The sequence below is a fragment of the Molothrus aeneus genome, chromosome 27 (assembly GCF_037042795.1).
Source record: "Molothrus aeneus isolate 106 chromosome 27, BPBGC_Maene_1.0, whole genome shotgun sequence".
Lineage (NCBI taxonomy): Eukaryota > Metazoa > Chordata > Aves > Passeriformes > Icteridae > Molothrus > Molothrus aeneus.
The window spans coordinates 2,406,814-2,433,215 of record NC_089672.1 but is presented as its reverse complement, the minus strand read 5'-3'; the positions used below and the strand labels follow the sequence as shown (position 1 = coordinate 2,433,215).

At 47.5% G+C, this 26,402-nt stretch overlaps 1 protein-coding gene across 1 annotated transcript in view; it reads right to left on the bottom strand.

The window, feature by feature from the left end:
* The window catches only part of MLLT1 (MLLT1 super elongation complex subunit), a 33,604-nt gene extending 7,466 nt beyond the window's left edge, over positions 1-26,138 (bottom strand). The window contains exons 1-8 of the mRNA XM_066566279.1: positions 26,009-26,138; positions 21,760-21,940; positions 18,871-18,953; positions 9,752-9,895; positions 8,129-8,254; positions 6,398-6,943; positions 1,521-1,608; positions 368-479 (exon numbers count right to left, since the gene is read on the bottom strand). Of these exons, the coding sequence (XP_066422376.1) occupies positions 368-479; positions 1,521-1,608; positions 6,398-6,943; positions 8,129-8,254; positions 9,752-9,895; positions 18,871-18,953; positions 21,760-21,940; positions 26,009-26,020 (1,292 nt within the window). The 5' untranslated portion in view covers positions 26,021-26,138. The remainder of the gene's footprint in view (positions 1-367; positions 480-1,520; positions 1,609-6,397; positions 6,944-8,128; positions 8,255-9,751; positions 9,896-18,870; positions 18,954-21,759; positions 21,941-26,008) is intronic.
* Between the last annotated feature and the right edge of the window lie 264 nt (positions 26,139-26,402).

Sequence of the window (26,402 nt, the reverse complement as noted above, 5' to 3'; positions counted from 1 at the left end):
GTTGTTTGTAATTAATGGAAAATCACAGCCCAGCTGGCTCAGACAGAGAGCAGAGCCACAAACCTTTGTTATCATTCCTTCCTATTCTATTCTCAGCTGGCCTTCTGATGAAATCCTTTCTTCTATTCTTTTAGTATAGCTTTAATGTAATATATATCATAAAATAATAAATCAGCCTTCTGAAACATGGAGTCAGATCCTCATCTCTTCCCTCATCCTCAGAGCCCTGTGAACACCATCACCCACCACCTCTGTGCTGAGTGACCCCACACATCTGCCCTTTGATTCCTCCCTGCAAATGGTGAGCAGCCTGAAATGCAGAGGGTAAAAAGCAACCCAGCAGCCCCTGCTGTGGATTTGTTACCACCTGGAATCCCGGCTGACAGGGTTTGCTTTGACTGCTGCCTCCTCTCCCGAGGAGCTGTCGTCATCATCCGACTCCTCGGACTGCAGATCCTCCACCATGGAGCGCAGGGGGCCTGGGCACAAGGACAGGAATTCAGCACCAGGGCAGAGCCAGTGCAGATCCACCCAGCCAAACCCAGCCCAGCCCAGCCCAACCCACCACAGCCCCAGCTCAGCCAAACCCAGCCCAGCCAAACCCACCACAGCCCCAGCTCAGCCAAACCCAGCCCAGATCCACCCAGCCAAACCCAGCCCAGCCAAACCCAGCCCAGATCCACCCAGCCAAACCCAGCCCAGCCAAACCCAGCCCAGCCCCAGCCCAGCCCCAGCCCAGCCCCAGCCCAGCCCAACCCATCACAGCCCCAGCCCAGCCAAACCCAGCCCAGATCCACCACAGCCAAACCCAGCCCAGCCAAACCCAGCCCAGCCCCACCACAGCCAAACCCAGCCCAGCCCCACTCAGCCAAACCCAGCCCAGCCAAACCCAGCCCCACCCTGAGCCCTGTGACATGGGACTGGCAAAGGACACCCTGTGCAGGCAGCTGAAGCAGAGCTGACAAACTTTACAGCTCCCTCCCCTCCCAAAGGAGAACAAAAGGACATTTTTCATGCCTGTGGGGTTGATTTAAATGTCACTGGAGACAGCAGCAGCACAGTATTTGCTGCACTTGGAACATTTACTGTGTTGCCAGTTTCCCTCCCTGGGTTATCAGTGGAGGGATCTGAGGAAGGAGCTGTTACACACTGGCAAAGTGATGAATGGCACATTTATAATTTTTAATAAAACATAGATGAGATTGGAGGAGAACTGTTCTGGTGATTCTACAGATCAGGCAGCAGCAAGACATTTATAAACTGAGGCAGAAGCCAAAGCCAAAAGGGAAAGAATCAAATCCAGAGGGATTCCCTACTCATAAATTAGCTGCCAAAAGAAGAAAAATACTTGTCCATGATGTTACAACATTATTGCCTTTTCTTGCTGAAGCATCACAACTCCAACACATGGCTGCATGCAAGAAACTGTATTATTATAGTGCTGGAAAAGCACATTGAATTCTCCTGAGCATTTTAAGGTTACACAAGGAAGGTTTTAACAAACTGTTCTTGCAACACACCTTGACTGTGGTTCTGAGATGGCTCGAAATCAGAGTCAGAGCTGGAGTCGGAGCTGGAGCTGGAGTTGGAAGGGCTGGACTGGACAGACTTAACCCCCCATAAAAGGGAAACAAAAGAAAAAAAAATCTTAATCTTTCCAATCCAGAAAGCCAGAGCACAAAGCAATGTGAGGCAGGAGCATCTGAGCACTGTGCAGCATCCCCCATCACTGAGTACAGTTCTTGGGGTTACAGAAAAAACCAAATGTGAGGTGAATAAAAATAACATTTAGGGAAGTCTGGCAGGATATGGCTCAGCACTCCTGGGAGCAACATCAAACCCCTCCACACCCCGAGGTTCAAACCCCCCAAATGATGATATGGAGCACCTGAAAAACATTTAAATTAAAGCCCTTACTTTGGAGTGTGACAGATGAGCAGCACAGAACCTACAACTACCCAAACCCTCTTAAAAATTGGATTTATTGTACCCACCAAGGTTCCCTTGAACCTCAGACTGATCACTGACCATGGAGCACAGAGTTAAGGAGTGGGTTTGGGTTGGAAAAGACTTTAAAGATTATTTAATTCAAACCACTGTCCCAGGCTGCTCCCAGCCCTGTCCAGCCTGGCCTTGGGCACTGCCAGGGATGCAGGGGCAGCCCCAGCTGCTCTGGGCACCCTGTGCCAGGGCCTGCCCACCCTGCCAGGGAACAATTCCTGATTGCCAAGATCCCATCCAGCCCTGCCCTCTGGCAGTGGGAGCCATTGCCTGGCTCCTGTCCCTGCAGGCCTTATAAACAGGGATATAAAAATAAATAAAACAACAAAAAAACCCCTGCATCTTTCCTGCAGGCTCCTTCAGGCACTGGAAGGACACAATGAGGTCACTCCAACACTTCTCCAATGAACAATCCCAGTTCTCTACCCTTTTCCTCACAGGCATGGAGATGTCTATCTCAGCTAGATCAATGACTCCAAAATTAATTCTAAATTATTATTATATCCTAAACCCAGCTGTTTACACCAGCCTGAGTGATCCACTGGCTCTGTTTAACTGTGAAAACAGAGACCAACTCAACCCTTGTGACCCAACTTGTGTGCCAGCACTTGGCAGAAACAACAGAGGATCCTGTGCAGTAGGAGTGAGTGAAGAGTTAATGAACTACTGGTTCAGCAGCCAGGAAGGAATTTTAGGTAAAATTGGGAAATTTTAATCACAAATCCGATACTGGCAGCAATCACTGCAATACCCTTGGGAACCGCCAGAGGGCAGAAGAGGCCACAGCAACTCCCTCTGCCCCCAAGCAGCTCCTAAATCCCCTAAAATGGGGTTTTTTGCTACTCACACGGGTTCTAGTTTAAAGATTCTCAAAGTACTGTAATATCTTGTCTTTTTAAAAGTAATTCCCTGGAAATCAGCATTTCAGTTTCGCTCTTTTGTTCCTAGGAATCCACTTACTACTCCTGATGCTGAAGAATCACACATAGCCACTGATAAATAATTTGACACAGGAAGGGTTAATACTATAAAAATCTTGAGACAGGCACAAAGAGGCACAATCCCTGCCCTGGGACTGCTGGCCACACTGTCAACCAAACATTGGCAAGATTTTCATTATCTCACTGTAAGATGGGGGGGAAATGTGTCAAAAATGGTATTAGAACCCTTGGGAAGGGTTCAGGAGCAAAGGAGAATCATTTAACAGTTCCAATATCAGGTCTACTGGCACACTGCAGCAGCCCTGGCTGTTTAGGGAGATTCCAGCATGGAAGTGGAGAACAGAGAGAACAGGGTGTGCAGAGGAGCCCTGGCAGTGCCCAGGCCAGGCTGGACAGGGCTGGGAGCAGCCTGGGACAGTGGGAGGTGTCCCTGCCATGGCAGGGGTGGCACTGAATTATAGTTAAGGTCCCTTCCAACCCAACCCATGGTGGGATTTTATCAGTATTTTCAAGCTAATTGAGCACAGCTCTTGCATCTGATCCAGAGCTCCAATCCTACATCCCTCATTCCTGGTAATCTGCAGGTCCTCCCTTAAAATTCCTTAAAAATCCCTTAAAATTAACTTAACAGGAGCTAAGCAGCAGCTGTTGGAGATAACCAATCTCTCCTTTTGCCATTAAGGCCATCAGCTCTTTGAGAGGAGGATGCAGATGGACACACTCAGTGACTGTCACTGGGATGTGACCAAAGCAAAAAGCAACACTGCCTCCCACCCCTGCCTCCCCCTTTTGTCAGCACTGAGGCAGCCAAGCATGAGGCCAGTTCAGGGAACTGCACTTGGTGGGGGAAGGAAAAAAAAAAAAAAGAAGTTAAAAAACCCCAAAAGAATAAAGGCCAAGGAGCTGAAAGAGCAGGAGAAGCTCTGCAGTGTCCCCCTCTGAGCAGGGCTGCTCCTCTGCAGAGATGTCAGCTGGGAGGCACCGTGGAGCTGCAGCCCGGAGCTGTTGCACAATGCCCTGGCTGCAGCAGCAGAGCCGACTGAGGAGTTTCCAGCCCAAACCCTGCTCCACCCCCAGCTGCTCCCTCACTTGAGCGATGTGGCTCCCACGGGGCAGCGCCAGCAGAAACCCTGGGGCAGGAGCCAGGAGCCAGCGCTGGGGACAGGGACAGCCCCCAGGGTGCAGAGGATCAGAGCCTGGGGCTGCTGCCAGGGCACTCTGCAGCTGTGCCTGGGGCTCGGGTTCCACAGGAGCCTCTGCCACCACTCCCTGTCTGTCACACACACTGTCCCCAGCAGCCAGCAGGGGCTAGGCCAGCGAGGACACTGGGGCAGGACACTGGGGCAGGACAATGGGGCAGGACACTGGGGCAGGGGACACTAGGGCAGGGCACAATGGGGCAGGGGACAATGGGGCAGGGGACAATGGGGCAGGACACACAATGGGGCAGGACACACAATGGGGCAGGACACACAATGGGGCAGGGGACACAATGGGGCAGGGGACACAATGGGGCAGGGGACACACTGGGGCAGGAAACAATGGGGCAGGAAACAATGGGGCAGGGCACACACTGGGGCAGGGCACACAATGGGGCAGGGCCACAACGGGGCAGGGCCACAACGGGGCAGGGCCACACTGGGGCAGGGCCACAACGGGGCAGGGCACACACTGGGGCAGGGCCACACTGGGGCAGGGCCACACTGGGGCAGGGCACACAATGGGGCAGGGCACACACTGGGGAAGGGCACACAATGGGGCAGGGCACACACTGGGGAAGGGCACACACTGGGGAAGGGCACACACTGGGGAAGGGCACACAATGGGGCAGGGCACACAATGGGGAAGGGCACACACTGGGGCAGGGTCACAATGGGGCAGGGTCACAATGGGGCAGGGCACACAATGGGGAAGGGCACACACTGGGGAAGGGCACACACTGGGGCAGGGTCACAATGGGGCAGGGCACACACTGGGGAAGGGCACACACTGGGGAAGGGCACACACTGGGGAAGGGCACACAATGGGGCAGGGCACACAATGGGGCAGGGCACAATGGGGCAGGGCACAATGGGGCAGGTGCTCAGCCCCACTGTCACAGGCTGTGGTTCCAGGGACAGCCTGGCAGCACCACCAGCTCACACTGCTGGGACCAGAGGGGATGGGGACACCTCAGGGACAATGAAGGACACTCGGGGATCTGCACAGTCACAGGTGTGCAGGCAGGGGTGTACATCTGGAATTGCAATGTGGGCTTGCTGAGCACTGCTGCACTTTGGTAAAAGGCTGAAAGGACAGAGGAACCGCCTCTTCTTAATGCTCCATGTGGAAATGTATCCATCTGGGAAGTCAGAAAATCCCAGAATGGTTGGGGTGGGGAAGGACCTCAAAGCCCATCCAGTGCCAGCCCTGCCATGGCAGGGACACCTCCCACTGTGCCAGGCTGCTCCCAGCCCCGTCCAGCCTGGCCTTGGGCACTGCCAGGGATGGGACTTCTCTGCAGAGTGGAATTAACACTGCCCAATAAACTCCTCTACTGGGAGTCCTGCAGGAAAAACCCTTCCAGATAAACACAGCAATATTTGTATCACAGTGCTGATGAAATCATAATACAAACTGTCCCTAGAAAATTCATCTTAATAAAATAAACCTTTCTTAAAGTGGTCAGGAGGAACCAGTTCCAGAATTCCCATGACATTATCCTGTGAACCCTATTACAAGATATACGGCTCCTTTTTAACAAATATACAAGTGAGAAGTAGCAAGAGTTTGGATTTGTCTGTTCCTTCTTGCATTTTTTTGCCTTCTTTTGGAAAACATTTTTTAGAAAACAGAGGATGAGGAATGTTCTCAGTTGTAAAAAGGAAAAAATATTTAGACAGCTTTTAAAAATAGTAGTACAAGAACACAATTTGTTTTATGTTTCACAACACAACTTATTTAGATTTAGTGGCATGTGGTTGTATTTTGAGCTTCAGCCAATGGCACATTTCTTACAGGCCACGGCAGGAAGAGGGGCTTTATTTACATTTTAATACCAGGTTTTTTTCATTACCAAAACTGAGATGGTTTCCTTCTTTTCTGGAGTAAGATCCCATTCTAAAACACTGCCATCATGAGCAGGCAGAAAGTGTCCCTGTATCTCTTGTGGCTCTGTAGATGTCACTGCAAGGGATCAATGAGGGACCACAACCTTAAACTCTGACTTTCAGCTGACTGCCTGCAGATAAATCTCAGTAAATCTGTATCTGAAACAGGAGCTAAACCACACAGGAGGAACAACATTTCATATTGACTGGAGTTTCAAAGAAGAATTTTATTTGAGAGGCAACCCAGCCTAAGCATTTACCAATCTGCTGCTCTATCTTCTCTGAGAGATTATTTTTAACATCTTTTCCAGGCAGGGATTTAACACCATCCTTCCACACTCTGGTAAAGAATAAATCCCTACTCACCTCTGACTTGAAAGAAGTTTCATCCTCTGAGTTTGACTCTTCCATTTCCACAGGCTTTTTGATCTCCTTGGCCTCGCTCTCAGATTTTACCTTTTCCACTTTGGCATTCATCTTCTCCTTGGTTTGTTTCTTCTCTGGATATGAGGAAGACGAGGTTCTGGGAGATGTCCCCAGGATATTCTTTACCCCTTTGGAGCTACTCTTTTTTTGTTTTTTGGCACTAGGCTTTGGTGACTCCACATTGGAGGGCCTCTTGCTGGAAGACTTTAACTCCGGCTGTGGCCCCCCCTTGGGAGAGGTGTTCTCCAGTTTGGTCTCCTTCACGGCCAGTTTTGGTTCCTTGAAAGCAGCTTTTGGAGGTGCCTTCTCCTCCTTAGGCAGTTTGTTCTCAGTTGGTTTTCTGGAGGAGTCCTTCAAAGGCTTGTTCTGTTCTCTCTCAAGGTCTTTGGAGGAGTTTTTGCTCTCAGAGTCTTTCCTTGGCCTCTCCCTGTGCTCCTTGGTTACTTTATGTGGCTTGGATGCTTTGCTACTTTCCTTGTTTGCATCCTAAAATTCAGCAACAGAAACATGCAAGCTGGGTATGAAACTGCAGCTCTGCACAGAATGATAAAACACATCCCCATAAATCACATGGCAATGTTTGTTCTGTGCAGAAATCCACCCCCACATGCCCAGGTAAACATCCCCATTTCCCTCAAGCTGCTGCACACAAACTGGCAGTGAGCACTTCAACATTTAGGAAAGGATGAAACATGTTCTGCTTCCTTCCAGGCTCTGTCAAAGGTCTAGAAACATCTCCAGATGTTTAATTCAGGTTTAACCTGAATGCAAACACAGATGCAGCTCTCAGGGCACCCTGGAGGAAGGGAAGCAGGAGAATGTTGTCTCTTTAGCAACTGGCAATTTTCACCAGAGCTCATCTCAGAGCCCTTTATTTCTCTGCTGTATTTTCCAGGGTTTAATTCCTGACCAAAATTAAATCAGCCACTAACAGGTAAGTCATCTTCATTCTGTTTCATAACATCAGAAGGCAGAACTGAAGTGCCAGAGTGTTCAGGGCCCTGAAGAACGTGGCTATCAGAATTGAATTACACTGGGAAATGAACTGTTGTTAATACCTGTGACTGTTCAGGCTGATACAGTGCATGTAATCTGCTCCAAAACACATTGCTTGGGGATTGTTTCCCCCATGCAGGACTATACAAAAATAGCTTCAGTACATAAGGGAAAAAAAGAAAAAAACTTGAGGTTCTTTGGAAGTCTCAGGCCCTGGCTACTGCTGGACACAAACACCCAGTGAAGCGTGTTTGATGTTCTCTCCAGCACTGCCCTGAGGACAGGGAAGGGCTGACTCTCCACTCAGCCTTCCTGCCAAGGGGTGCAGGGCATGGCAGGCAGTGAGAGAGCCCCAGAACCCACCCTCAGCATCAGGGACACAAGCAGAACCAGCAGAGAGGATTTCATCTGCCTTTAAGGACGATCCGATTCACCAAAAATTCCCAGTCTGGCACATTTAATTTTCTTTTCAAAACTTCCCTGGAGAGAAGTCTATCAGATCATGAAAAAGCCTCCTAGAGGCTTGGGAAGTTCCAGACCATTAACTACTGAACTGCAGAGTACAAGGAGGTTCAGAATTAGCAGCAGCCAGGAACAGCTGCTGAACAAGCTCTCAGCAGCCTGGCCTGAAAGACTCCCTCACCTCAGGCTGACCCAAACATGTGCTGCACTGACCTTTGACCCATGGGAGGGTTTGGTCTTCTTGGGATCAGAGAAGGCAGAGAGAGGTATTGTAGGCAGCATTGGATAATCAGGACTTGGCCTTGAAACAGTCTCTGCTCCTTCTGGCATCACCATTACCTGGGAATAAAGAGGAGGGAAATTATGTCTGCACAAAGTCTCACGGACTATTAACTATTAACACATGATTATGTTAAGCCACTTGCTCAATTAACACACCATTCTTCATCTTTGCAATGTTTTTTTCCTTGCCTGCTTAAAGGCCATAAAAAGATATTGTCTATGGAATGCTCAGTTTCAAGGCAACTCCTCAAATACAGAATATTAAACCCACAAAAGTGAAAGGCAGCAATGCAATATCGAGTGTCTTTCCCAAAGGGAATGCCAATATTCTGAGCACAGGCAGGCAATAAAGCTCTGGACAAGAACTGTGTGTTCTGCTGCAAATGCTCTTCCCCTGAAAAAGGCTAGGGAGATAAATCTGGAAAGAATGAGCAAGATTTCCTTGGTTTTAGGAAAAGCTCAATTCACTGTTTCAGGGGAAAAAGGAAAAAAAAAACAAAAACCCAGGGCTTGGGTCTCTGCCTTCACAAAATCTTAACACCAAGCACTGAGCTCCATGGAACAATTCCTTTCTGACCTTCCCTATATTGTCAGGATAATTCTGTGCAAAATTGCCACCAGAGAAAAGGCATCAAAAGTGATTAACAGCTGAAACACCTCAGTACACAAGGACTAAAATACCATACTGTGAATATCCTAGAGAGCAGATGATGTTCCAGCCATCCTAGGGCTGAAATGAGCACCTTCCTCTCTCTGCCCAGTACAGGAAAGCACTGGCACACAGTGAACAGGAATTGTGGAGTGATCAGGGTTGGAAAGGGCCTTAAAACTCATCTTATTCCACCCCCCTGCCATGGGCAGGGACAGCTCCCACTACCCCAGCTTGCTCCAAGCCCTGTCCAACCTGGCCTTGACATCCTCTGGCTCATTAAAAACTTCTTGCACTTTGTGGTTTGCACTGATTTGCCCAGATCCTGCAGTTATTTGAGGGTCATCCTTTAGTCTAGCACTATTCATTACCTTCCCTGGGTTCAGCTCCTGCAGCAACCCATACTCTACTGGGCCTTTTAGAGAATATCTTCTTCCCTCCCCACCCCAGCCTGTTTTCACTCTATATTGTCCAATTTTTCATTAATTTTTTTTATTATCTAAGCCACAAGTAGCTGATGCCAGGTTTAGAGGTCATTTATTGCCCAGGAAGCACCAACTACTAAGTTAAAAAAATCATAATAAGGAATCTCTCTTTCCTTGAGCTCTTCTGTACTGACCCAGCTCCTGGCACCAAGGAAACATCCAGAGCAGATCCCACTTTCCAAAGGGGTTTTCTGCTTTGATATTAATGCTCACATTTAAATTGACAAAAGAAGTGTCACCAATCACACACCAACAAAGGATTTGTTCTGCTGCAAGTGTTGCAGCCCTACAACCACGAGTCAAAACTGGCTGGGTCATCTTTTAAATGAATGCAGAAAACTGCTTGAAGGCTGCTGGCCTTAAAGAAACCTCAGAGCAAAACAAGCCCACTCCTTTCAGGACCCCAAACTGGGCACTTACCCCTCCAGCCCTGATGAGTTTGCGCCTGAATTCCTTGGTGGGGTTGTTGAAAGTCAGTTTCTCACAACGAAGGTGGTTCACAGGTGGGTTCCCCTCCAGATTTAGGAACAGGTCATATGTGAAACAAACCTTTTTGGGCTCCTCCTAAAAACAAGAAAGGCTTTGGGAAACTGGAAGAAGCTTGGCAAGCACACTAAGCCTGGGGATGCGAACAGTCACTCCTGAAAATCCCAAATAAACCACCAAGTGCTGCATTCATGGAGTTTTTCACCATGAGATCAGAGAGCTGGAAATTAAAGTATTTGTGCTTGAGGTTAACATTGCTCATCAGGAAGTCAGGCATGAGGCTTCTCATTGCAAAAGCAATGCATGGACACAGATTTTGACTGAAAATTGTCTGCTTAAAGCTGTTCAAGTCTCCCCAGAAAAGCAGAATCACAAGCTTTATGCACTACTGTTTTCACCAAAATTCAGATCCTATCTCCTTTGGGAAACAACTCTAAGTATCAATATTAAGAAAAGCATAATCCTTTTTGAGAGAAGGAACAACTTCTGAACTCCCAGCATCTCTGCAGGCACCGAGAAAAGATGAAAGGCAATGGGAAAAGGATGGCTTGGTTTGTAAAATCCTTTTCAATATGCATATTGCAGGGGCTGAATGGGAAGATATCCCAGGCTTTTGAACTTTGCAAGGGCACTTTCAGCCAAGCAATCCAGAGTTTGTTTGAGTGCTGGGGGGATCATCTGCGCCTCACTGCCTCTGTTCCACCTGCTGCGTTTGCAGCACAGAATGGAAGAAATCCCCCCTCTTTTTCCCTCCACCTCCAAAATTGCAAATACTCTTCTTGTGTATTACAAATATGGACAGGCAGGACACTGCCTGATGTTTCTTGCAGTTTGAATTTCCAAGCTGGAAATTCAATGTGCTGGGAAGCCCAGCGAGGCCAGCAGTGCCCTGCACATTTCCATCAATGCATCCCACGTGCCTCATTCCCCGTGCAGCACTGAGCAGCTGCACAGCAGTCTTTTCCAGAATTCCCTTCCAGCAGCTCCATTTCCTGGTGTAGTGGCATTGTTGGATGGGAACAGGCACTGCAGGCTCCCAGCTCCAGCCATTAGGTTTGCTGAAAATAGGTTGAAACAGCTTCAGACCACCCCAGTTCCTGCTGTTTGCTGCAGAGGCCATTCCTTGGACAAACTACACCTCTAACAATGCAAAGGGTGGTAGCTACACCTGGTTTACATCAAAATCAGTACCCTGAGCTCATCTAGGGTTTCATCAAGGAGTTGAGGTCTTGGATCCTCACCCTCAAACAGGGGCAGGCATCCATAGACACAGAGAAGAGTCTCAGATAAACGTGCTGCCAACACCAGGTATTCAGACCCTCTTTTGATAAAGTCCTGAGGAATCCACATGCTCCTGAAAGGAGTTTACTAAAACAGATACATGGGAGGAAAAAAGAAAAATCCTTGCAAAATCCAGTGCCCTGTCATTTGCCTGTTTTCCATGCCTGTTCTCATTAACTGAATCATTAGCGAGCTCTGCGTGTGCGCTTGCTGCAGTTCAAACAGCAGCTGCACAGGGTCCCTCAAAGCCTAATAAACTGAAATGAAGGATGAATAGAAATCCAAATGTGGCCTAATAATGGCTTCTAAAATGCTTTCCCTGGTTTACAGCAGAGTAAATAATCTTGGCTCTATCAGCAATCGCAGGCTTTGGTCAGGAGATGTTTTGCCATCCCATTACCAGCTCTGCTTTGTCATTTGCCCATTTGCTTTCCAAGCAGGAGGGAGGCAGCAGATCCCTTTCCCTCTCACCTTGGATATTCCATTTTTTTGGTGCTTTTTTTTTCACAAGCACCAGAATATTTCTCACGTGTCTGTTGAATTTTTTGTAGAATTAAGACACTTTTTTAATGTGATATCCTCCAGCTCAGAGATCACAAGTGCCCTGGGAATGAGCCCCAGCAGAGTGCCCTGATCATTAAAATCTCCTTTGTATCCCCCAGGCCATAAGGAACCCCCCACCCCCCCAGTGAATAGCTGAGATTACAGCACTCCTAAAAGAGCCACCACAAAACTCTCAAAGCAAAAAGCTGCAAATAAACATTCTTTCCTTTACTGCCCTCACTGCCCAGCTAATGATTACAGCTCAGGCCACTCCAAAGCTTAATCCATCCGGTCCTCCCTAAAAGGTTCTTCCCCCCAAACAACCATCAAGGGGAAGAAGGGGGGGAGAAACCCAAGGAAAATCTCTCTCAATTGACCCAGACCTACCCATCCTCTAACTTTAAATAAAAAGGCTGAGTCCACAGTGCCACACTTCAAAGCCTTTCTCAATAACATGTTGGGATCCACACATCCTGCTGCAACTCACAGGAGGTTCTTTCTCACCCTACAAACTTTGTTCAGCCAATCCTACACACCCTTCATCTGCTCCTGCTTCAGCAGCAGCTACACAAACAAGGCAAGCTTTGCTCTTAGAGAATTTCAGCTTCTGATGTCAAACAAACAGAAAAAGTGACAAGGGAAGAGACTTGGCTGCTCCCAAGACCATAAGCTTTTCTAAAGGGCCCTATATCCAAGAAAAGCTTTAAAAAGCGTGGTTCCCAGCTATTTCTAACAATTCCCATTTCTAGATGTGAATTGTTCAGATTCAAATTCAGTGGCTCACTTGGCCATGAAATGGTTAAGCTGGTGCAGGGATGTCTCAGCAAGGCACCTCAAAACCTCATTTTGCATCTGCCCCTTAAATGCAGGATGCCAGAGAAGTAAACTCCAAGTGAGCAGCACAAAGCCAGGGCTTTTATTTGCAGCTGCTGTAAACTTCCCTTCATCCAGTGAATCCCCCAATTCCACCTCCAATCTCCTGAGCTGGGTACATTAGGTTTTATTTTTACTGCTTCCTGTCTGCACCGCCTGCCACTGAGCTGTTATGAGCTCTGAAGCTGCTTTATTTTTCCTTTGAGTTCTGAAGTAATGGGTTAAAGTTCCTTCGGCACTTTTTTGTAAGAGCAGGAATTTTTTAAAGTCTTTTGTTAAAATTTCCTTGTCTTGTTTTTAAGGCAGTGTGTGCCCTTTGCCACTTAACACAAATCAAAAGAATTTCGCTGGTAGCGTGCGCATAAAGCTCATAAATCACTTTTAGAAAGCCATAAACCAAAATTATCTCCAAAAATCTAGCACACCAAGGAAGCAGGCTCATGGTTATTCAATAACTACAACATCTACCACCACTTCCCTTTTGCCATGGATCCAGCCTGACAGGGGCATTGATCCAGAACGTCTGGAGAAATGAAACCCCTGCCCAGGCTGGTCCAACCCGTCTGACTGGTCCTGGAGCAGCTTCCAGACAGGGCATTGGAAAGGGAATAGCCCAAAATTCAGATTTGGAAAGAATCAGCCTTATGTTCCACTCAGGAATCCATGAATCAATCTTCTCTTTTGGGAGATTCTTCAGGGTTAAGCATTTAGGACTTTCCTCCATCAGACACTTGTTACTTAGCTTGAAAATCAGATTTTCCTAATATATATTTTATTATATATATATGTATATAATGAGTACAATAATTATTTGAGTATAAATAATATAGATTAGTGTAAATACATCTCTTTATCTGCTCACTTAATAATCTTCTAACTCTTACAAATACATGACATGAAGCTGGCATGGCTGATAAAGCTTCTGTCTTTGCAAACACAGCCTTGCCACACACTGCAAATATAAAATATAAAATAATATAAAATATAAAGTATAATGTATAATGTATAATGTATAATGTATAAAGTATAATGTATAATGTATAAAGTATAATGTATAAAGTATAATGTATAAAGTATAATGTATAAAGTATAATGTATAAAGTATAATGTATAAAGTATAATGTATAAAGTATAATGTATAAAGTATAATGTATAAAGTATAATGTATAAAGTATAATGTATAAAGTATAATGTATAAAGTATAAATATAAAGTATAAAATATAATGTATAAATATAAAGTATAAAATATAAAGTATAAAATATAAAGTATAAAATATAAAGTATAAAATATAATGTATAAAATATAAAGTATAAATAGATATATGTATGTATTTTCAGCATCTGGAGGTGCCTATGGATGTCCCATATTGAATGGCTACTCAAACACAGCCAGCCCAGGGTTTGGCCCTGCTCAGATAAAAGAATGGGTAAATGAATAATCCAGCCTAATTTCTGACAGAAAAAGGTAAAAGCAAAGATAACAGCAGCAGGACCAAAGGAATTGCTGCAGGTTTGGGAAGGAAGATGGTACAGGACAGAGCTAAAATGTTTCCCTCAAAGGGCAGACCAAAGGACCAGGTTCACTCCTCCTTGCCCAACTTTCAGCAACACTGAGTAAACTCCAACAGGCTGAAGCTGCTCAGCCTCTCCTGAAACCTGTGCACATCCTGCCCAAAATGGCAATTTCAAAAATCAAATGTCTCCTGCAAACACAGGCTCTTCAACCATCCTCAGGAGCAGCTCCCTGGCCAACACTTGCCCCAGCCTTCCCCAGGGGCATTTCCCAGGCCAGTCCCTTCCTGATGGCACAATCCTGACACCAGTTGTAGCTGATCCTGTTTCACCTCCCCTGCCATATGTGCAGCCCACCACCAACGTCTCCGCTGAGTTCCTACTCTGATACACAAATAATTCTCCCCTTTTCCAATATTTCTCTCTATTTGTTTTCTACATCACCTCTACAAAGGTTGCAGAAGGGGTAAAATATGCTTATTTTTCTTTTGAACCACAGTGGAAAAAATCAAACGAATTTCTCAGCTTTCTTTGCTTATCTCCTTCTCACTAATAGGAAAAGCCCAAGTTCCATGTATCCATTATGTAAATCCTGGAAGGCTTTTATCTCTAGCATTAAAATTAGGAGGTAGCATCTTTAAAGAGACTTTAATACAACATCTTATCCATGTTGCATTAATATCATCTGCCTTATATCAGAAGAACATGAAAATCTACTAGACCTTGAGCTTTGTGGGGAGGATTGATCTAATTTGATTAGGATGCAAAAAATGTCACAGGGAATGAATACCAAAGCCAGACCTGTATTACAGCCTCCAGATTACAACGTGTACCACTAGAAGAGATTTATTTGGAGACAACAATGAAAAAAAAAAAAAAAAAGCCTCCAGACTGTTGAAATTGAGGGGGAGAGGGAAGGGGAAGAGCAGGAGAAAAACAGCAACGCATTTGTTGTACCGGGTTTGTATCGATTCGAGCAGCAGAAGCCACTCACAGCAGCCCTCGTTCCAGGAACACAAAGGATTTCAAAACAAAAATAGCACACTAACATTTCCAGTCCAAATGATCTGCTGTCATTAGCCAGCTCGACTTGCAAAAGCTTTATCAATCAACCTGCTGAGCCCCTGCCATTTGTTTTCCAGGATCAGTTACAGCAGCAAAGGCTCTGCCAGTGTTCAAGGAGAGCACGAGTGCTGTGGTTGCTCAGAGCCCCCAGCTGCCCAGGCTCGCTGCAATATTCCCAATTTATATTCTGCAATTCAAATAGCAGAGCTGAGAAAGCGCTGCTCATGGAGGAGCTGGATTGCAGCAGAAGGACAAACACAGGCCAGCAATGCTCACAGAGGATAAGAACAGGCTCTTACACCTTTTTCACACTCTGCTGATGCTTCCCCACCCAACAAAAAGGCACCGAGTCTGCTGCTCCAAACACACACAATGATAACAAAAAGGGAGTTCTCCAACACAAAGAGTCAATGGGCAATTTTATGCCAAGCTGGTTAAAAAAATCCCTGATGAAGTTAATTAAAACAGTTCTTAGTAAAGCTGCTCCTTCCCAGAGCACAGGTTGGTATTTCTTTAGCCAAAGCAAAGAGCACACGGGCTCTGACAGCCAGCATTTGTCATCCCAGTAACAAATCAGAACAGGGAAAGGAAATGGCTAAGAAAGGAGCTTAAACTGTGGAAAAAAACCCATTTCAGCCAACCATGGCAAAGATCAATCTCCACAGCCTGGCTCACTCCCTCTTTAAATCCTTTCTCTTCTCACCTTCACAAAGCTAAACATGCATCAATAAACAAATCCCAAAGCCTCTGCAAGTCTGGCTTCAGCTGAGGACACACATCAACAAAAATGTGTCAGATTGTGAGGAACATATGGCCTCCAAACCCACCCAGCTCCCCTGCCCAGTCACCTCCAAAGAGCCTTTTCACCCCAATCCCAGAACCAATCTATACCATGGACTTGAAGAGAATCACTCAAGGATGAGTCCCCAGTGCTGCAATCAATTCACAATATCTGCTGCACTCCCAGCAGCTGATCCCCACCAGTGTCAACAGGTTACAGCAATCAAAGTGAGAACAAGGTCTTGAAGTAATCAAGACTTTATTTGGTGTTTTAACACCATCTTCTTTCATCCAGGAGAACACAGGCTGTATCCTAAACCTTTGCTATTCCTCCTCCCCTTTCCCTATCTTGTTAATTTTTACTATATCCCAGTCTTTGCACTCCTGTCCTTGTAGAAGTGTTTACCTCTTATATTTCCTTCAACTCCACTTACAGAAAATGATCAGAGCTCTTCAAACTCCCAGATGGCATCATCACTGGGCAGAGGTGGACAGAGGAGCCCAACTGAATATCCTGAGCTGGAAAGGACCCTCAGGGATGATCAGTGCAGCCCCATCCCTGCCCAGGCACCCCAAGAACCCCACCCTGAGCAGCCCTGGGAGCTCCTGGAGCTCTGGCAGCCTTGGCACCATTCCCTGGGGAGCCTGGGCAGTGCCCAGCAGCCTCGGGGGGCAGAACCTTGCCCTGAGCTCCATGCCAAGGCCTGGCCCAGCTCCATCTGTTCCTGAGGTCCTGCTCAGCCCCTCAGCAGCAGCTCCTGAGCTCCCTGCAATCCTAAGTTAATTCATGGCTGAATTTGAAAACACATCTTTGTTCCAATGATGTGCTGGAAGATGGAACCTTTTTCTACCTTTTCCCTCAATCGCTCCTTGGCCCAATTAAATAATGAGAGGTGCTGCCTGAAACTCCTTAATTAGCAATTGGTTAATCAGCTTAAAAATGGAAAAGAACTTCTCCAGCAAACATGCAGCTAAAAAACAGGGCATAAATGAGTGTTTTGAAGATCTGTAGCTTTGAAAACAAGTCTGCAAGTCAACCTGTTCTCCTATTTATTTGTCATGTTTCTAAAGACCAAAATGTCAGAAACAAAGAGCCTTCTCCTAAATTAACAGCTCCTTCCATTGTTTCCAGGGAGAACAGAGCCCACCTATTTCCCTTATTTATAAAAGCCACCTCTCTGCTCAGTGCTGGGGAACAACTCTGCAGTCACGTGTGTGGAGAAACAATGAGGAGTGATGACCCCAGTGGGTGTGAAAGCAAGTTCTAGTCAGAAAAGCTGCCAGCTCCATACTCCACGAGGAACACAGGAATATGAGGGACAGAGGGAAAAAAGCAAACACAGGAATGCAGAAGATGTGAGCACCTCTGAAAAGACAGAAATGAGGGAGACCTGAGGATCTGTGAAAGAAACCATTGGAGAGCTGCAGGGAAAAGGGAAGAGTGGGGAATGGCTGGGTGAGAAGAAAAAGGAAGGGTAGAACTAAACCACAGTTCACCCCCCCCAGGCATTAGAGGTTCCACTTTTAAGGAATCAGCCTGGAGAAGTTCACATTTTTTTGGTCAGGAGTGTAAAGGATCTTGAACCTGACTTAAGCCAACATTTAGTGCAGATGGAGAATTTTCTGCTTCCCATCTAAAACCTCAGAAAAGCCACCAGAAGCAGAACTACTTCAAGCTTTTGAGGTGTTTTTGTTGCACTCCAGTGGTAGTTTGCAGTGTTTGCCAAAAAAGCTGCTTTTATCAACAACATTCACCCCCAGCCCCTCCCTGCCATTCTTCTTGCCAGCCCTTTGGCTTACCCTACCCACCCAAAAAACAACTTGTGAACAAAAAAACACTCCCAGGTTTAGGAGGCCACTCAGTGTTGGGTGGCTCAGTCCCATTATCTTGGCTTATTCCTCCAGCCCATACAGGGGGGTCAGAGCAGTGTGGTAGCCAAGAAGGCAGCCCAAAATGCTGATTATTTCCAGAGTGACACTGCCAGGAGAGCATCCTGGGCTGGACTGGGGACACAAGGGAAGAGCAGACAGATGTTTGTGGCAGGGCCAGGGAAAGGAGGATGGGAAATAAATAGAATGAGGCTGCTCCATGTGTCTGCTGTCAACACACCTGGGGTAAGGGCTGGTGCTCAGGAACTCAGGGGGTGGGAGAGCACAGATTACAGGGATGGGGCTCAACATTTTTGGTTTAGTTTACCTCAGCTCCCTCTTAGGGATCATAAGCAAAACATTAGTTTTTATTTTATGATTTAAGCAGTAATCAAAGCCAGAAACATCCATTATTCATGTTTAACAAAACAATTTAACTGAAACTGAGGTAATATGAACACAAGTGCCCAATTCCCTGTTTTCATAACCTACAGCATGTGACCTCTGTGGTAGACTTAAAGCAAGCAATAAATCCAAATTTTAACTTGCATATACTTGCTGGCAATGCATCTTAAGACTTAAAATATTTAGTGTTTTCTTTCTGGAAGAGCACTGAGTAAGAACAAGGATATCTTTAAGACAGCTCTAAATATTTGTGCTACACATGCAAATGTTTGTCTTGGGCCTCTGCAGATTTCATACCTATACAGTTAAATTTAATAAGCTTGCAAATTCAAAAGCAGATTTTTTAATATATTGAGAATCAACACAGTGTTTACAAATATTTATAGCATCAGTGTCTTATGTTTATTTACTTCCATATGTACATAAAATATTTTAAATGGCTTTAATATCCTCCATGCTAAAGAAGCTACAAGTGGCACAATCTCTGCTCAGAATCTCCAGGACCATCCACTGTCCTGGTATCACCTTTCTATCCAATTCCATTTCTGCCAAAAGCTTTCTTTTGAAGTCTGGCAGGAGCTTCCAACTCCCAGTTAAATTCTATTTATTAGACTAATAAAAAACACACACATAAAACAGTCACATAATTTAGAGTCTTTCTGTCAGGCAGTTTCAGGCTCTGGCACAGCTCAAAACAATTAGAAGACCAGAAATCAGATTCTACCTTGTTTTTGAAGTGCACTTCAATGGGCATAATGAAGCCAGCGTAGCCAGACTCCTCCACCTTGTAGGGGGGCTCCTTGCACACTGAAAGAGAACAAATAAATGTGAGCTTGGAATTCAGCACAACTTTATTTGAGGCAAAAAGAAGCTGCAAGAGGAGAGCTGGGCCTCTGACGACTCAGGGCACAGTTAAACACTGACCTTTGTGGAAAAACCCACACAGAATAAGATGGTGGCCACAGGCTTAGTTAAGAACATGAAATCTGTTCTTGGCTCCTCCCATGGAACGGAAACATAAAACACTCAGAGAGCTCCTTCCCCTCCTGTGCACCCAGATACAATTTCATTTCTGGGCAGGCCCACAACAATGCAAACTGCCAGTCCAAAGTGCCTGGCAAGGAAAGGCCAAGACCCAAAAGGTGGAACAGCACAGAGAGGTAAACTTTACTTTGATGCCCATATTTCTGAATTAAAACACTGCCACACACAAGCAGGTGATTATTTTTTCCTTGAAACACTCCCCAGTGCTCACAGTTGGGTAACAGCCACGCTGCAGGTGAACAAACCTGAAGGGCAGGTGAGCACTGCTATTTATTTCACACACAAGGAAACACGAGGAGGAAGGTGAACCAGTTTGCTGTTCAGGTCAGAGCTGCTTAGTGCAGAAACAGCAATTAGAAAAGTTAATTGCTTTTCAGAAATTAATCTGTATGTCCCTGCCTCAGCTCCCCCTGTCCCGCTATCTGGTGTGGCTTCATGCTCCTGAATTCTTCCTGTTATCCATTCCAGGATATCCAGTTTGAAGGATTCCAGGATCATTTCTTTGGCCATGAAGTAGCAGCACACACACAGCAGCTGCCAGGAGAAACATGAGAGCCACACAGATATTCTCCCTCTCAGGAACCGGATGCACTCGCATATAATTTATGCACTACAATATATGTAAATAAAGTCAATTAGGTAATTAGAGGAATTCAGTGCAAATCTTTTGAGTTTCTCTTAAGAATTCCAAGTAATTAATATGATTAGGAAACAGTACATCAAACCTAAAAGCACACAAATTATTGTCTTTTAATGTAGCTGTATTATCCCCTCCCAGCTCTAAGCACTTCTACCATCATTAAGGTGCTGGAAAGCAGCACTCCAAATACAACTGAGAAAAAAGGGCATCCTTAAAAATAACAAAAACCTCTAGACTTGCTTTAACTTGAATTTCATATAAGAACCCTGTCATTTAGAGGGAAAAAATCCCAAACCAAAGAGCAGTGCCAATATGGCAGCAGGAATCTTAAGCCTATCTGCCAAGCAGCCTTTGTTCCTCTGCCACTCTATTCTGACAAATTCCAAGGGCTCCAAGAGCAATCTGCCAGCAGCACGAGCCCACCTTCAGCACCAGGATCTGCTCCAAGAGGGCACCATCTGAAAAAAAAACCCTTCAAATACACTCAGGACTAGGAGAGGCACTTGCCACAGCACTGAGCTACAACCCAGACACGCCTTGGTCAAAGGCACAGTGGCAGCAGGAGCAAGCTCAAGGAAGCTTGGAAAACTCAGGGACTGGGAGAAAAGAAATACCCTGGAAAGGCAGATGATACAGCAAGTGACTGAGCAAAGGCCATGGTTTTGTACTGCCAGAGGGCAGGGCTGGATGGGAGATTGGCAATCAGGAATTGTTCCCTGGCAGGGTGGGCAGCCCTGGCACAGGGTGGGTGCCCCTGCATCCCTGGCAGTGCCCAAGGCCAGGCTGGACAGGGCTGGGAGCAGCCTGGGATGGTGAAGGTGTCCCTGCCATGGCAGGGGTGGCACTGGATGGGCTTTAGGGCCCTTCCAATCCAAACCATTCCATTATTTTATGTACTACCCCAACACAGTTATTTGTAATAAATGAATTACACTAGAGGACAGGAACTGTAACCCACAGGTTGCATTTTTATTCTATAAATCAGCTTTCAGCTCAGTCCAGCACCTGCTTGTCACACAGCAGTTTTAACAGATCAGTTTGAAGGAGATTTTATCAACACACAGAGCAGAGTCACACCCTTGTGAACGCTGAGCACCTCTCAGTTCCTTTCCACTGTGGACTCCCACAAATCCCCAATGTCACAGGCTGTCCTAAGGCACCCTGAATGTCCTGTTCCTGAAGCAGTATTGTCAAAAATGCCCATTTCAACAATTCTCAGGGGCAGCTTGTCTTTCTTAAAGCACTAATGCTGCAGCTCCAGTTACACAATCCTACACAGAAGTGACTGCACTGCCCCTGAAAAGGGCAATTCCTGCTCCTGCACCTCAACCTCATGAGCTCCTGCTGCCCCATGCCAACAGCAAGGTTCAGTTTGCTACAGAGTCAGAAAGCAAAGTCAGAAAATAACACTCCAACCCAAGCACAATGACTGCACTGGGCTTGCAGGGGGAATGTACAGCAAAGACATCATCACCCCATGGCAGCATTGATTTCTGCTGGGTTAAGGCTGCCTGAACTGGCATCTGAGACTAGAAATTGCAAGAATCTGCAAAACTCTCCATAGCCAGTACACATCTGAGCCCGGTATTAGAGCATCTCTCATGTGCTTCCAGCTTTTGCTGGTGAATTCCAACAAATCAAACCCATCTTTCCCATTGTGTAACATGAATTATCTTCTGCTGTCACTTGTGTCTTGAGAACCTGCACACACTAATGCTTAAATAAGAGGAGAAAGCAGCTCACCTCCTGCCCTTTCAGCAGAAGAAAGGTCCCATTCTCCCTGACCTTCCTCAAACACAGTGGGGAAAGGTTCAAGCTGGAGTGCACGGCAATGGATATTTCTCCTCTTTTTAAGGAGATCTTTCACAGCAAATTGACAGTTCAACACAAGCTCTTTCACACAGATAAAGCAAGCCCAGCCCCTCTGACCTCGCTTGGGTTTTGGGAAGCTCTCGTGCAGCCGGAAGACGACGCGCTCCACGAAGTGCTGGATGTCGCACTGCTCGGGGCCGCGCACGAACACCATCCAGTCATGGGTGAAGCCTTCCGTGGTCGGCTTCTTGCGCAGCTGGGCCCGGTGCCCCAGCTCCAGCTTCACCTGCACCGTGCACTGCGTGGGGACAGAGGCAGGAGAGTCAGCAGAGAGCACAAAACCATCAGCAGAGAGCACAAACCCGTCAGCAGAGAGCACAAACCCGTCAGCAGAGAGCACAAACCCGTCAGCAGAGAGCACAAACCCGTCAGCAGAGAGCACAAACCCATCAGCAGAGAGCACAAACCGCGCTGAATCCCCCCAGGAACTCAGCAGCCCCCCTGTGGGGATCGGCCTCAGGCTGCAAAGCGCTGCTGTGGATGGCAAAGCTGCCACAAAAATAACTGCCAGCACCATTTCATACCTATTTTCTTCCTAATATTAAGATTGCAGAGAAAGCAGCTCTAAAAGAGGGATTGGTTTCTCTGCCTCGCTTATCAGTGAAATTGTCAGCAAAGTCCTAATTGAGGAATCTTTATTTCTAGAAAGTGTCAGAGACAGAACTTGATGTTCACAGCTTACAGAATTCACAGCACTGACAGAAAACTCATCTTGAAACAGGAAAAATCAGATCGTGAATTGGTGGTTTATGATATTCTCTAGAATATATCACTCACCAGAAGAAAATGATGTTTCCTGTATGGTTCTAAATATATTTTATTATCTCACTTTCAAAGACCAAGTTAACATATCTGCTTGCACCATGTCCAACACTGAACTGACCTAATTCTGATTTGCACTCCTGAATCCTACTCTGACCACTGAGTAACAGAGAAGGTGCATTCCACATCAAGCTCAAAGCAGAAAAATCCCATTAAGTGCCTTAAAAACGAAATGAAATTAATGGTGAAAATCCACATAGTATTGCAGACTTCACAGCCAGGAGAAAGGAAATGAATTAAACAGATGTAGCAGAGAAAAGGCAAATGGGATTCAGACACAAGATAAATCAAGGAAATCTTAGAGCCACGTTTGCAGACAGAGAATAACACTCAAGGTACCCAACTTTTGTGCAGATTTGTTACACAAACCACAGCAGCAGCAGTGATTTCAAAATCACTAAATCTACTAAAATCCAGCTTTAGCACAAGGAGGCTCATAGAAAGAGGCTGGTTTTAGTCCCTACCCCATTCTTCACTTCAGGCTTGAAAATAAGTGTCTTGCTCTTCCTAGCAAATCCCAATTACCATTGGGAGAGGCAGCATTATTTGTCATTACCTATATTAAATGTTGACCTGGAGCCAAACCAAGGGCATGTTGGACAATGAGCAGGGAAAGAGAAAGCTCCCTGAGCTCCAGACAAATGTTTAGGGAAAGTATCATCCTTATTTTCCCCCTGACAAACTGCAGCAAGGAGTGTGATCACAATTAATGCTCACTTTGCATCTCCAACCCGAGATTTTTTTCCCAGAGCATGGTGAATACTTGCTGGAAAAGCACAAGTGACTCCATCTCAGCCTTCTTGTCTTTGTAAAAAGCTCTCACAGGAGGTCTGCAGAGCACCAGGCATCAAAGCCTGACCTCCCAAATTGCAGTCCAGTTCCAATTTCAACCATAAGCCTTAACACACTCTTTCAGGCAGTTTAAATCTTTACAGCAAAATACCTCCAGCCACTCAACACATCAATCCTAAGGCGCGGGGACAAACTCATCTCATTAATTCCTTCACCATTATTGCTACAGCATTTCTTTGGGATACCTTCCTCTGCAAGTTCTCTTGGCAGGCCATTTTTTCCCTGTTCTTAAGGCTTATCTACAGCAGCTCCACCTCGTTTCTGCGCTAAGAACCAAGCCCAGGGCCGGCTGCTCTTTCATGTCGCATTAAGGGCTGAGAAGAAAGGCAAGGTGTGCTTCTCTCCGAGCACAGCAATCCCTCCAACGCTGCAAAAGCATTGTGTGGAGCCAGCCTGCCGAAATCCTCAGCTCCCAGCTCCCATCGGAGCGTGCCTGCAGGCCTGCTTTATCTGGGATGCTTCCCACAGCGCTCACATCCCCTGAGCCAGCCTGTGCCGCAGCCTCACGTTATCGATTCCGTAATTACCCTTTAAATCCTGCTACTGTTGCCAGTTACTACCCCTCTCCTGAGAAGTGCAAATGACTGTCAGGCTACAAAATCTGCCTTTCCGAGTTGAAACGGCTGAGAAATTGGAGCTGAGAACCAGATGGGGCTGTGTGGAAGAGACCGAAATTAAACATAAAAGAGAACTGTTTAACTGAGAGCGAAAGTTGTACTTGCTGCACTCCTCACACCCTGCTCCAATTAACAATCGCTGTGAATTAAGCCAGAAGTTGAAACACATTTGAAAATAAGATCTCCCAACATAACCAGCATCCAAAGTTACTCCGCTGAAAATGGAGGGTTTTTTCCCTTTTTTTTTTTTTTTTCCAAGCGTGTCTCTCAACAAAGGGAAATCAGGATCCTATTCAAACAATTTGTAATAATACAAAGGAGCCCGCTTTCAACTTCTCAATAAACATTCTGAAGGCTGCTCTGGTTTTTGTTTGATGTGCTAATTGCCTGAAAGCCATCAGCAGCTCCCATTCCCGCTCCTGCGGGTGATTATCCGGGATAGCGGGGCTGGTTCCGAACCTCAGCCCGGGAGGTACCTGTTACCCTCTCCCCGCACACAAAAGGTTCCCAATCCCCATCACCTCAGGTAAACTTCCCGCACGCATCCTGGAACCCCCCCCCTGGCCCCTAGGGACTCTCCGGGTGGCATTAACCCTTCCCGGTGGCATTAACCCTTCCCGGCGCGGCTCCCGGCAATAATCCCAGGCAGGAATTTGCGGGAAATGCTGCTCACACCCCCCGCCGCGGGCGAGGCTGCAGCGGCCGCCCACGGAGGGGAGAGGGCTGAAACCCCCCCCAGAAGGGTGTGGGGAGGTGTCCCCCCCATTCAATGGGATAAGGACCCCCAAATGCGGGGTGGGAAGGAGGAGTCCCCATCAAATGATGTGCCCCACAAATGGGATTGGGGAGATGATGTACCCTCCCAAAATGGGGGGTGTGGAGGAGGTGTGTCCCCCAAATGTGGATTGGGGAGGAGGTGTGCCCCCCCAAATGGGATTAGGGAGGGGGTGTGCCCCCCCAAATGCTGGGTGGGAAGGATGAGTCCCCATCAAATGAAGGGTGTGATGTGCCCCCCCAAATGGGATTAGGGAGATGATGTACCCCTCCAAATGGGGGGTGTGGAGGAGGTGTGTCCCCCCCAAAATGGGATTGGGAAGGAGGTGTGCCTGTGCTAAAGGTATGGAAAGGAAGAGGTGTGCCCCCCAAATGGGATTAAGGAGACGTGTCCCCCTAAAAGGGGAGTAGGGAGAAGGCGTGCACCCTCCCCAAATGGGGAGTGGGAAGGAGGAGTCCCCATCAAATGATGTGCCCCCCAAAATGGGACTGGGGAGATGATGTACCCCCCGAAATGGGGGGTGTGCAGGAGGTGCGTCCCCCAAATGGGGCGTGGGGAGGAGGTGTGTGTCCCCCAAAATGGGATTGGGAAGGAGGTGTGCCTGTGCAAAAGGTGTGGGAAGGAAGAGCTGTGCCCTCCAAAAGGGGAGTAGGGAGAAGGCGTGCATGCTCCTCAAATAGGGGGTGGGAAGGAGATGTGACTCCCCCCAAAATGGATTGAGGGGATCTGCATCCCCCAAAAGGGTGTGGAAAGGAGAGGTGCCCCCTAAATGGGGGTTGTAGGGAGGAGGTGAGCCCCCACAAAGGGGTGTGAGGAGGACCTGTGCCGCCCAAACGGGATTGGAGAGGAGATGTGTCCCTGCAACAGGGTGTGGGTAGGAGGAGGTGTGCCCCCCAAATGGGACTGACGAGATGTGTCCCCCCCAAAAGCGACTAGGGAGGAGGTGTGCCCCCCCCAAAGAGAATGGGGAGAAGGTGTCCCCTTTAAAGGGTGTGGAGAGGACATGTACCCCCCCAAAATGAGGGGTTGAGAGGAGGTGTGCCCCCCAAAGAGGGTGTGAGGAGCAGATATACCCCCCCAAAGGGGGGCGATGCCACCCAGCCCCCCCTTCCCGAGGACAGAGGTGCCCCCCCCATTCAGGGCCCATTCCCGGGGGTCCCTCCCCTACGTGCCCCCCTCTCTGAGGGGGGGGCGGCACCGCCCCACCCCTCCGGCAGCGCGGCGCGGCCGCTCCCCTCACCTGATTGTCCATGGCTGGGCACAGCAGCGCCGCGGGCCCCGCTCGCTCGCTCCCGCCGCCGCGGCGGTTTCGCTGCCCGGTCGGCGGGGCGGGGGGGGTAGAGAATATCTTCCCCCGCTCAGTCCACGAGCGAAGCCGCTCTGTCCGTCCCCCCCACCCCCCTCCCCACCGCCTCGGCCGCCGCCTGCTCGGTCGCGGCCCCTCACGGCCCCGCCGCCCGCCTCATTGTGTGTCACTCACAGGCAGCGCCAGCCCCGCGCCCGCCCCGCGGAACCGGAAACCGCCTCAGCGCCACAGCGGCCCCCGCGCGCCGCCAATGCCCGCGCGCCGCACGCCGCGGGGCGCGGCCCCGCCCCCTCCTCTTGATGGACAGGCGTATCCACCAATGAGCGGC